General features: G+C 35.6%; 1 protein-coding gene across 1 annotated transcript; it reads left to right on the top strand.

The window, feature by feature from the left end:
• The first annotated feature begins 3,199 nt into the window (after window positions 1–3,199).
• Window positions 3,200–11,722, top strand: LOC123534641 (uncharacterized). The gene is made up of 5 exons (XM_045316972.2): window positions 3,200–3,421; window positions 5,210–5,342; window positions 8,883–8,956; window positions 10,634–10,778; window positions 11,170–11,722. The coding sequence occupies exons 1-5, from the start codon at window positions 3,398–3,400 to the stop codon at window positions 11,574–11,576; spliced, it is 783 nt and encodes a 260-aa protein (XP_045172907.2). The 5' UTR covers window positions 3,200–3,397; the 3' UTR covers window positions 11,577–11,722.
• Window positions 11,723–12,224: the final 502 nt, after the last annotated feature.

Genomic DNA, 12,224 nt, shown 5'->3' with positions numbered 1-12,224 from the left:
TATCAATAACAGCAGATTAGCAGTAACAGCAGCAGCAGTAACAGTAGCAGTATCTGACAATGTAGACTCACAATGATGTAAATGAAGAAAAGGCGTTTGTGTTACTCATTTTGGAAAAAAAAACACGCAGGCAGGGTGTTCCCAGTTCTCTTGCAAATATTAATCAAATTGCAAGCTTCGTCCAATTACGACAATGATGCCAACAAGAAAGGAATAAAGATATAAAAAAATATGTAAAAAGTTACAACGTGTTGAACACATATTTTCCAAAACAAATAACTATAATAATAGGACAATGCTCCGACCGGACAAAACACCGACATCTTGTGTTCATAAGTTAATCTTTTTTGTGATAATAGACACTACAGTTATATAACAATATGCTAATATATGTCTATTATATTATTATTACATTATTATTATACCATATTTATATGGCACTCTTTTCATGCACATGTACACATTCAGAAGTGCTTTACAGGATAAATTGCAAGAAATACAAACAAATACGCATTCAACACAAACAAAAATGCATTCCGCATTAACAAAAATCATGAATGTACAAAAAGACATACATATTTAAAAGTATTTATATGACGCTATGATAAAATACTCTTCTCCGTTGTTTTATGAAAAAATATGTATCAGTTAGTTAACGAAATTTTGTACAAAGAAGTGGGTTTTAGCAGGTTTTTGAAAGCAGCTAGCGTGTAAGCTTCCCTGATCTTGACGGGAAGGGAGTTCAAAAGCTTTGGAGCAGTGATCGAGAAGCTGCGATTGCCATACATCATGGTTTTAGTTTTTGGCATAACCAGTGACAGCGTGTCTTGTGATTTTATGTTTCTGGCTGGTTTATACATCTCTGTCATATCCCTTGTCTAGGCAGGGGACGGATTGTGTAAAGCCTTAAAGGTGTGGGTCAAAACCTTGTACTTCATCCTGTATTTCACTGGCAACCAATGGAGCTCCCTTTGAACCGGTGGCATCTTAGTGATGACGCGAGCTGCCTTGTTCTGGACATGTTGCAACTTGGTAAGTGTGCTGTTTGGTCGATTGATAGTTTAGATTTTTGCAATTTCCGCTCATGCTTGCGTTTGAAGTGTTTAGCTTCATGAAGTTCTTCTGTAAACCACGGACAGCTAGGTCGAAGAACGATAGTTTTTGTGCGTAAGGGAGCATGTTTATCTATCAGTAAGGATAATCCATTTGAATATGCTTTCACCAGCTGATCCACGTCTGTGCCTTTTGGAACGTATTTAGTGCAAGGGACGCTGAGATGTGTTTGAAAGAATTTACATAAATAGAGCGTAATTTCCGAAAAGAAATTGGCTTCCTCATCGGAGCTGGTTTTGCGGCAAAGGCGTCGAAGTGAATTGCATAGTGGTCTTGTGACATACTACCAGTATTGTCATAAAGACCTGGATCGATGACCTCGACACTTGATCTTATTTTGCTGCCGTTCCTGGTAATTACAACAGCTAATGTATGACCGCAGGCATGGTTGGTCTATTCACATGTTGAGGTATACCACATGACTGAAGTACACTTTTAAATCTGACAGCATCTCGGTCTGACGGAATATCGAGATGGAAATTCATGTCTCCAACAATGATGATGTCTACTAACTGTAGCATACCTGCCCAGGAAAGTAGGCCATTCTTCCTTTAGAAACACACTAGTCTTTTTTTTGTTGGTGGTCTGTATATCCAGAAAATCCATTGATACTCAAATTACAATCCATGTATTCAAATTGTTTAAAATCTTTGTCACGACTAGATGCAACAACACGAAGAGTAAATGCAGATTTATGTATGAGACTCACATCCCCATCCACGACTGCTGCATTTTTAATTGAATTCGGTACATGTTCGCCAATACACGTTTTATCAAGGGTAGTTGCGAGCCAAGTCTCTGAGTGCTACCAAATTAAAATCATTTGAATAGAGAAATTGTCTTATTTTTGACAGATCTTGGGTTAAAACTGCATGCATACACGGATTTTATTCTCACTTTTTCCTGTTGTAATGGATTCATATCTAATTTTGGTAATATTTTTGGTAATATGCTGCTGAATTTCAAGATTTTGGCTATCCATACAATTTAAAATGTTTATACAGACTTCATTTCGTGGTCGAACTATAATTGTGATTGCTTCAGTTAAAACTTAAATCAAATGTGGTGAGCAGTGGTGTCAGCAGCGAAAACTTTTAGTAATTTTATTACAGCAAAAGTAACCACATATTAATCAATCAATCAATCAATCAATCAATCAATCAATCATTTGCGCCACGGTATTTAGAACTTGAAGTTCGCGCAATCACAGATTTTTTCATCGTAATCTCCCTTTTAATATATCTATTATAATTACCAACAGACTCTGTTTTCATGTGGTAATAATTTCATGCTTAAGTTCTAGTATTACAGGGTTCTAAATGGTCGCTTTCAACTTTCAAATGCCTATTTCAGATCATACATTTTATCATTTCTGATTTACATTGCATATGTATCACGTTCAAGATAAAAAAAAAGATAAAACACTGTTGTAAGATAGTCGACAACATTACATGTCTGGAGTACAATAGTGCAGGTCTGCTTTTATTCACCGCGTGTATCAGTGCTATGCACCGGGCACGTTAAAGAACCAGACTGTCTGTTCACAAAGAGCAAGTTAGCCTTTTCTCTATCTATGGGGGCTTTATCTCACACTGTGCCTCTGGTCAGATCGCTCTGTGTCTGTACTAGTAGAGGGTGAATTTTGCGCCCTGTGTGGCTGCGTTTGCTTATACGTATAGCGCCTTTGAACGTGTTTATCATGAAAAGGGCGCTATATAAATCTGGTACAATAATAATAATAATAATAATAATAATAATAATAGTATCCACATAGAGAGGAAAATGCCCAAAAAGTGTGAACGAGTCTTAACTATATATTATAAGGGAGGATATTCTTGGTAAACCGGTAATTGCTTTTTGTATGATTGCCTCCCTTAGTTGAAGTGTGTTAACATTTTTTTTAAGGTGAATAAATGATAAAACATAATTATGTTACATTTACCAGAGTATAGAATATCTAATTTTATGTCATAGAAATAGATGAGTAAGCGGAAAGATATGTTCATGTGCGTGGGATGACTGACCGGTCTGTCCGCGACAGCTACGCCCTTGCAGTGCAATTTACTTCCTCTTTCTCTATAAAATAAAAGATATATATCATGTGACTAAAATTCAGATCTACCTGAAATCAACTAAAGCAAATTATCGGTCACCTGTGCTCATGTGATTTTATAAACATACATGTACGTTCTATCTATCTACAAGATATTTAATGATATTCACCATATCTTTAATGTAAACACGGTTAAAACAGGATACATGATCTTAGTTAGTAATTAAAAAGATGGGAAATTGCTGCGGAAATGAGGTGAGTGAGTTTACGTTTTGGTGATTTTTTTGTTTTGTTTTGTTTTTGTTTTGTTGGGTTTAACGTCGCACAAACACAGTTATAGGTCATATGGCGACTTTCCAGCTTTGGTGGTGGAGGAAGACTCTAGGTGCCCCCTCCGTGCATTTTATCACGAGCGGGCACCTGGGTAGAACCACCGACCTTCGGTAAGCAAGCTGGATGGCTTCTTCACATGAAGAATTCCGCAACACCCCGAGTGAGGCTCGAACCCACATCGGTGAAGGGCAAGTGATTCAAAGTTAGCGACCTTAACCACTCGGCCACGGAGGCTCCTCGGTGAAAATTAAGCCTCCTAATTTCATTTGTACATTAGTTTTACAGTAGGCCTAAACATGTATATCAAGGTCATAATTGAGATCATCAGGAAGTGGCCTTTGTTTGCAGGTGGTGTCTATTCAAAGGTCCATAAAATTCTTTTAATGAAACCAATGGTTAGTTTGTCAGTTGGGCCTAAAATAAAAATAGTGTTTGTTTCTGCGCTCAAAAATTGCCCAGGCTTGCAAAAATATGAACGGTTTTAATTCTCAGAAAAGAAAGGAAAGGAAGGAATCTATCCTTTTAGTGTTGTTACTTTCATCAATTTAGATTACAGAGCAGTTTAAGACTGAAAATGTGGTGTTAGCATTAATATGCAGGGCGCAGACACTGTTTTAGAGACAAAATGTTTGTTGATTTGAATGTATAGAACAAAAAGAATTGTATGAAAATTATTTTCTCAACCTACCTACCGAGCGTCGCAGCAGGGGAAACAAAGATATTTTAAGAGTGTCATTGGTCATCTGTAGCACAGACTGTCTTGATATGGTCCTCTTTGAACTTTATCTCATGTTGAGACAAAGGCTTTAGCTTTTTAGTGAATAAATAACGAGTCGTCATATGACATGGAAAGTGTCGAACACATACGATTTCAACCATATGCCCAGAACCTCCACTGGCCTCAGTTATCTGACTGATATGTTCGTGATACATATTATGTTAATAGAATAAAGATTAAGATACTCTAGGAAATAATAACGATCATTAGCAATTACACAATGTGTTAAGTGCTACATTTTAATCCATTGTTTTTCGTCTTACATTGCCGAACACTTCTCACAAGGTTATTCTTTATTTTTCCTAAACCGCAAATCAACCGCAGTTTCAACTACAAAAGTTAGACTTGCGCAGAGGCCTGCGTATATTTTTCAGAAACGTGTTTTAGTCCAACATTCTATTCTAATTACGTCTCTTCTATGTTAAATACTGTGTTGGAGTCTGTACTACATGGTGGCTGATGTTTGTAAGTTCCGGGTAGGGCGCCGGGACAATTACTAGCAGATGAGATCTCGTCTTTTCATCTTGTCATCTGCACCAGCACACAAGAACGTGGGCATCTCTAGCCCTGGTTCCCTCGCAAGAATGCTAACGCGAGTTTACAAAATGACAATGCATGCCTGATAAACTGGTACAAACTGGCGTCTGGTGACAAGGAATCACTATCAAAACTTTCTAGGCCTTAAAAAGGCCATCCTAAAACCATTTATATAACAGGAGGAAAAACATTTAAAAGACATTGGATAATTGCAAATTAGTCGTCCTTCAGCTTCATACTGCTCAACAGTTTTGGAAAATGCTTGGGACTTCCCTTTATATATCCGGAATACCGATGAAAAACTGAACTGAACCTCTGAAAAAAGCATGAGGGTCTGAAGGCTCAGACGCAGCATACATAACGACGTTTAAAAATGTTAAAATAATATTTTACAGGAAGAACAAAAGCCGTTGCTAAATTCCGGAAATGTGGGAGTCCGATCCGGAACTTTGTCTCACACAGTTCCTGTTGTGACTGAATCCCCTCAGTCAGCCAGGCAGCACAACCCTGTGGCACAAAGGGACTTTGGTACGTACAATTGCTTCGTCTTACTAAACTCAAAAATTGCTCTACTTAGAAGAATTGCATTTTTCTTAACAGATGAGATGAAACTAATGTATTACAATGCATATATTATGTCAACTGTGGAATATTGTTGCAATGTCTGGGGACTTTGTCACAAATCGGACACTGATAAAATCACAGAGACGCGCTTGAAAATAATTACAAAATCAAAGTGTAGCAACTTTGATGAAGTATTAAGAAATTCAAAACTTCTGTCTTTTGAGAACAGGTGCAAATACCATATTTCATTATTAGTGTACAAAAGTAAAACAGAAGATTGTCCTATATACATTTCAGATTTACTACATTTTGTTCATAATGATCATTACAGTCTGCGCTCAACCGAAATTTCTATTGTTAAACCTAAAACGAACTACCTGAAACAAACATTTAGCTATAAAGCTGCACACATATGGAATTCACTTCCTTCTTACATTAAACTAATATAACTGCTTTCAAGCATGATTTATAGAATTTTCTCTTGTTACAATAGTTTTTAGCAATTAATTACTTGTAATTACAAAAATTTTGTTGAACTGATGTTACTGAATTCGTTCCCAGTAATAATAATATTCATATTATCTTATTATTCAAATCTGGAACTATTTATTATTTTATGGGACATACTTTCTTTTTTGTACATCTTAATTGTCATGTATAATCTTTGTGACGCATGGTAATTCTTTTAAAACATAGTTTAATATTGTTACATTACGTTTATTTAAGACTTTTTTTAAGGACTTCGGACACTTTCTATATGAATTTGCCTACTCCAAGAGTGAAAAATAAACTACTAAGAAATAAGTATTTAATTACATATGCCATCAAAATACATATTTGAGATTATTTCTTAAAGTCAAATTTTCAATATTTGTTTCATAGAACAGTGATTTTTGTTCTAAATAGAATTACGTACCCTGTTATATAGATATAAAAAGTGTTTTGCTTTATACAACATTGTTCCCACCCGCGCATCAAAACCATATTTGGCCAGCATATGTAGATATTAATTATACACATTTTCTGTGACTATTGTGTTGATGCAATGGGTGGAACAGTACTTTTAAACAAAAAATATAACTACAGGGTGTTCCCAAATGTAAAGTAACCAATACTTTTTAAATTCATTTTTAATAAATTGATAGTCACATATTTTTACATCTGTTTGTAACTCAAATACTATACAAATGTTTGAACGGGTACACATAGGCATGTTATACATGTAAAGTAGTGAAAAAAGCAAATACTGTGAATTCATTATTATTCGTTGGGTTAAATTTTAATTGGCTTATCCTGGTTGTTTGTTGCAGTAGATTGACAAATATGTGTTTTAACATACTTGCAACACACCAGGTAATCTTCTGCATGTCCCCCCTCCCTCCACCTCGCGACGCGTACGCCACTGAGGATGTAATTTGTTTTCCATTTTGTTTTTATTATTCTTTTGTATTTCTTATATATTTTTCATTTCTTTATTTTTTCATCTTCTTCTGTGCGTTGATATTTATTTTTATTTTATCTTCCTTCTGTGAAAACTGAATTGAAGAATGTTCTTTGCGGCGGACTAGGCCTAAACACCACAAAAAAGAGGGAATATGTGCAAAGCAGTTAATCTGATCCTGACTATAGTCTATCCAACAGAAATAACGCTTGGCATTGATATGCCTGTGATGCATAGGTCAAGAACAGTAGTTTCATGGCAGGTCATATCAGTGACGGTTTCACATTCAGTGTGATGCCACGAAAGTGATGTGTCAAGTCGCTTTCCATGCAGATGGCATATATAAATACGGCTAGACGCGAAAATGAACTAAAAGGTCCAGCCGAGTTTCAGGTGGATTTTTTATGCGGCGACCTGGATACATTTTTATTACATGTTTAAGCCAAATGAGCCGTGCCATGAGAAAACCAACATCGTGGCTTTGCGACCAGCATGGTTCCAGACTAGCCTGCGCATCTGCGCATTCTGGTCAGGATCCATGCTGTTCGCTTTCAAAGCCTATCGGAATTAGACCAACCGTTAGCGAACAGCATGGATCCCGACTAGTCTTCGCAGGCTGGTTTTCTCATGACACGGCTCATTTGGCTTAAACATGTAATAAAAATGTATCCAGGTGGGCATTTTAGTTCGTTTTCGCGTCTAGCCGTATTTATATATGCCATCTGTTGGTTTTCTCATGGCGCGGCTCAAATGTTATCTGTGTCACTGGTACTTATTTATCCCAAACAAGAACCAACCCTACGGCCTCGATAAGATGACTGCCTTTTCTTAGTATTAATGTTATGCAGCACACAACTATCTGCCATCACTTATAACAGAACTATACAGGCATGTACATGTACTTAAATAACTACCTGAACCACTGTAATAAAACTGACCGGTCACTTATACATGTATACCTATTCACAAATGTAATGCTTCAATACCTTTACATTACGAACAGTGTATAGATAAATCAAGTACAGGTTGTTTGCAAAAATATCGTTCTATTTTTTATTTATTTATAGGATTTCAATCTTAAAATCTTATTATTTTCACTTTATTCGACTGGAATTTATATATTTAAAACTTCCGTAAAGTGATGACATTATATTTTCACGGAAATTTAAACATTTTATTTTTTCAAGAAAATATACCCTGGCCCAGATAAAATAAGAAAAACATCTTGATAGGAACAGATACAAATCAGTTTCTGCTGTAATAAATTAACTAACACATTGGTTTATCATTGACTCGAAACGATCTGGGTATTGTTTAAATACTTAATGGGAATTTTGCCTTCAAAATGTAGGCTAGAAGCATATGCTAGTGTCCGAAGTCCTTTGAGATGTGTTTATCGAGAAAATTTAAGTAATTCTGATATGTGTATTTTTGTATAAATGTTTAATTATAAATTGACTGTATGATTGTGTGAATGTATATCAGTTGAAGGCCATACTGGAAATAAGTTGTATAATATCTGTATTTTTACACTTAGTATGTAACCTTCAGAAAATAAAGTTATTATTATTATTATCATTATCATTATTATTATTATTATGTCTGCAAGACATGGTTTGTTAACGGCGGCAATTGGTTCTGCTTTTGCAGGCTGATGATGGTCTGCACTGTTCACCATTCAGGCAGTATCTTTTTTTGGTTTTGTCCAAATTGAGAGTATAGAAATTTAGCAGGGTTAGGGTTAAAGAACTGTCCTAGAAAATAGTAGATAACAACGGTTTAGATCATCAATAATAACGTGTTTACAAACTGTGCAAATGTATCGGTAAACAAAAAGTTGCTTGTTTTCTTTCTTACCAATTCTGTTAAAGCTTTGTATAAATTACGTCGGTTTTTAATAACCCTTAGAATTCCTTTCACAGAATCGTACAGAAACTATGACATTCTAAGGAATAATTGAATGCCCCCGGTCGCTGTAGCGTCTATAAATCAAACAGTGATGGTGTTTGTTTTAAAGTTCTGTGGAAGTAATATCTATTGGGCTCATGTATCATGTGTTTCAGAAACGTCTATAGAGATGATATCTACAGTACAGTTACAGACTATTCCCATAGCAACCATTGACAAAACGTTTAAGGTAAGAATAAGCAAAAACAACTAACTTGCTAAACATCTTGTAAATTTGAAATACATGTAGTTTTCAGTTTATGCATGTATTTTATCAAATGAAAGCCTTTGCATCGGCATAAAGGTTATAGGTTTCCCGTTTTTTTTTTTTTTTTTTTTTTTTTGGGGGGGGGGGGGGGGCTGTTGTGGGTTGAAACAATGTTACGATATCCCTCCTCTTCCTCTGATTCATGCTGTAAAGAAGGAACACAAGTACTGAATGTCAGAGCGTGATGTTAACTTGTTAGAACAGTGTCCTCTGTTAGAAAGCTATGTTATAATGTTAAGGTATGGTGTTTACTTGTCGAAACAGTGTCTTCTTATGTAAAAAAAGCTATGTTACCATGTAAAACTGTGATGTTAACTTGCACTAAGTGTATCATTATGTAAACTAGCCATGGAATCATGTCAAAGTGTGTTCTTGACTGTTTGTCAAAAAGGTATGTTAATGTGTTAAAGTATCGTGGTCTTGTCTACAATGTATCTTGTTAAAGTATCATGTGATTTTGTCTACCAAGCGTACTATTGTTATAAAGCTTTCTTATCTTGTTAAATTGTGGTGTTAACTTGTCAAAATTCGGTTATATTATGTTATCTGGTCATGTTATCATGTCCAAGTGTGGTGTTAACTTGTCAAAATAGTGTCTTATTATGTAGAAAAGCGTTTTCATTATGTCATAATACTACTTGGATCTTGCCTTCCGATTATGTTTTTATGTCAGAGTGCGGTGTTAACTTGTACAGACAGTGTCTAATCATATTTAAAAAAAACTGTTTTCATGCCAAAGTGCCATGTGATCTAGTCTACCGAGCGTGCCATTATGGTAAAAAGTTATGTGATCTTGTCAAAGTGTGATGTTAACTTGTCCAAATAGCGCGTTTTTATGTTAACTAGGCATGTCACGATGTCAAAGTATGGTGTTAAAATTAGGTCTTATCATGTCAAAAAGCTATGTTATATTGTTAAAGTATCATTTGATATTGACAAGCTTTTCAACATAATAACACGCTCTGTAGACACGATAACATGGCTTTTTGACATAATAAGATACAACTTTGACAAGTTACCATCACACTGACATAATAACATAGCTTTTTAACAAAATGTGACACTGTTTTGAAAAGTTAACGCCACACCTTGACATGATAACATAATTTTTTGATATAATAAAACACTCTTTTGGAAAGTTTACACCACACTCTGACAAAACAGCAATACATGTACCGGCATAAGACAGCTGCGGCGTTCCATAAAGCTGAGACTGCAATAATACTGAGCGTATAGAAATGAAACGTTTAAATTTCTCACAACAGGGAAATAGGATCACTTAAGTATTTCATATTACGGAACAATATTCGATACTGCGGTATCCGATATTGCGGAATATATGTAAGATTTTTTTTCTTTGGACTTTCGAGTTTCAACTGTTTAAGGCAGTTCTCGTTCCAATACACAATTTATGTAAATGTTTTAAATAACCGTCTACATTATTAATAACATTACTGAATCGCTTCTGCTACAAAGTAATATTTCCAAACAAGCTCATTTCTCGGGGAATAGACGCACTGTATTTAGACCTTACAATGTTTCAAAACTGACTGAAATTTTTAAATTACACATTTCACTAATTGTTCATTCTCAATTCAGGACTTAGGGAAGTTGTACAACGAAGTAATTGACAACTTTAGATCCCTGGAAACAGAGACACACAACTTCAAGGAATATTTTGTAGCCGACACTGCTGGTATACCTGTGCTTGCAACGTGTGTAACGATACTCAGAAAAAGAGCAGGTATTGTATACTAGTAATATATACTTTTTACTGGGGGCGGGGTTACTGGGAAAACAAAATAAACAACTTATAAGCATCTTAAATGAAATGTTTCTGAAGGACGAATGGAGGACGTTCCATGTTTTTCAAATTTTTGCACATGTATTTGTTTTCCACTTTGCCTTTTCGTTGGAAAAAGGTCACGGGCTTATAGCCTCTAATTTCTCTCTTACATTCTTAGATACTAGTGCAAATTGTTGACGTGAACATTCTAGTTAGATTATTTTTGACTTGTTTTTTCTTTGTTATAAGCCGCGAAGTGAACCCAGGATGCTTTTAGCACGTATATGATCCATTAATTTATATTAGCGTTTCCATAAGGCATTTTAATGTCATGATATACACTTTTCAGGTGACGCAGTTATCAAATTAGAGAGAAAGTCAATGAACTTTATTGAGCTTACTTACGATACAAAAGAAATCACCAACACATGCGCTGGGGACCCAGAAACTGTTATAAAACCGTTGGAGCATTTTTCCAACGCATGTCGTCATATCCGGAATGTGCTAGCACACGCCCCTCAAGTCGAACATAATGTGAAAATAATTCTTCAAGATGAGGATACTTTAAAGAAAGAAATAATGAAAGCCGATTTGTCCACGACAGAAATTCAGCAAGGCATTAAGACATTCTGTGATAATGTGTCCAAGCTACGCACTGTAGCGGCCGGTACTGACACGATTAAACGGGATGTGGAGAAAAAATTTAAGGAGTTTTCAAAAGCAAGTGAAGGGTTCTTCATTGAAAACGAGTCGTGATTTGGATATAACTTACACTTGATAAAACTCCCAAAAAACATTTACATTTTACAAATATCTTAATCTTTAAGCACATGCAATCATAAAATTAGGTATACGTTTATACTGTGAACGACATAAATTTCAATAAAAATATTTAAGACATCTACTGCTTTGACTCGTTTTATGACCACATCCCATTTTTAGTCACAAAAACATACAAATGTTTTGCAATTTCTAAACAATGATTGCTTATGGAATTTCAGCAAGTCTACCCTGGTTGAAACAAGAGCTCGTAGAACACGAAATGCCCCCTTGATGCATTCAGTAATTGCACAAGGAACAGAAATTATTTGGTCACTGTACAAAAAAGTTCTACTGTTCTGGGTCAATGTGACCTTGACCTTTGACCTATTGACCTCAAAATCGATAGGGGTCATTTGCTGGTCATGATCAACCTCCCTATAAGTTTCGTGATTCTAGGCCTAAGTGTTCTCAAGTTACCGTCCTAAATTATGGTTCAACTGTTCCGGGTCAATGTGACCTTGACCTTTTGCTTACTGACCTCAAAATCAATAGGGGTCATCTGTTGGTCATGACCAACCTCCCTATCAACTTTTCTGATCCTAGGTCTCAGCGATCTTGAGTTAACATCCAGAAACAGTTTAA

Source organism: Mercenaria mercenaria, chromosome 12 (genome assembly GCF_021730395.1).
Source record: "Mercenaria mercenaria strain notata chromosome 12, MADL_Memer_1, whole genome shotgun sequence".
Taxonomy (NCBI): Eukaryota; Metazoa; Mollusca; class Bivalvia; order Venerida; family Veneridae; genus Mercenaria; species Mercenaria mercenaria.
This window is presented reverse-complemented; position numbering and strand designations above follow the sequence as displayed.

Excerpts from the sequence above, each read along its gene's own strand:
- LOC123534641 (XM_045316972.2), top strand. The coding sequence starts at position 3,398 with ATGGGAAATTGCTGCGGAAATGAG. Across the intron at positions 5,343-8,882 it reads TGTGGCACAAAGGGACTTTG|AAACGTCTATAGAGATGATA; the intron begins GTACGTACAATT and ends CATGTGTTTCAG. Across the intron at positions 10,779-11,169 it reads GATACTCAGAAAAAGAGCAG|GTGACGCAGTTATCAAATTA; the intron begins GTATTGTATACT and ends TACACTTTTCAG.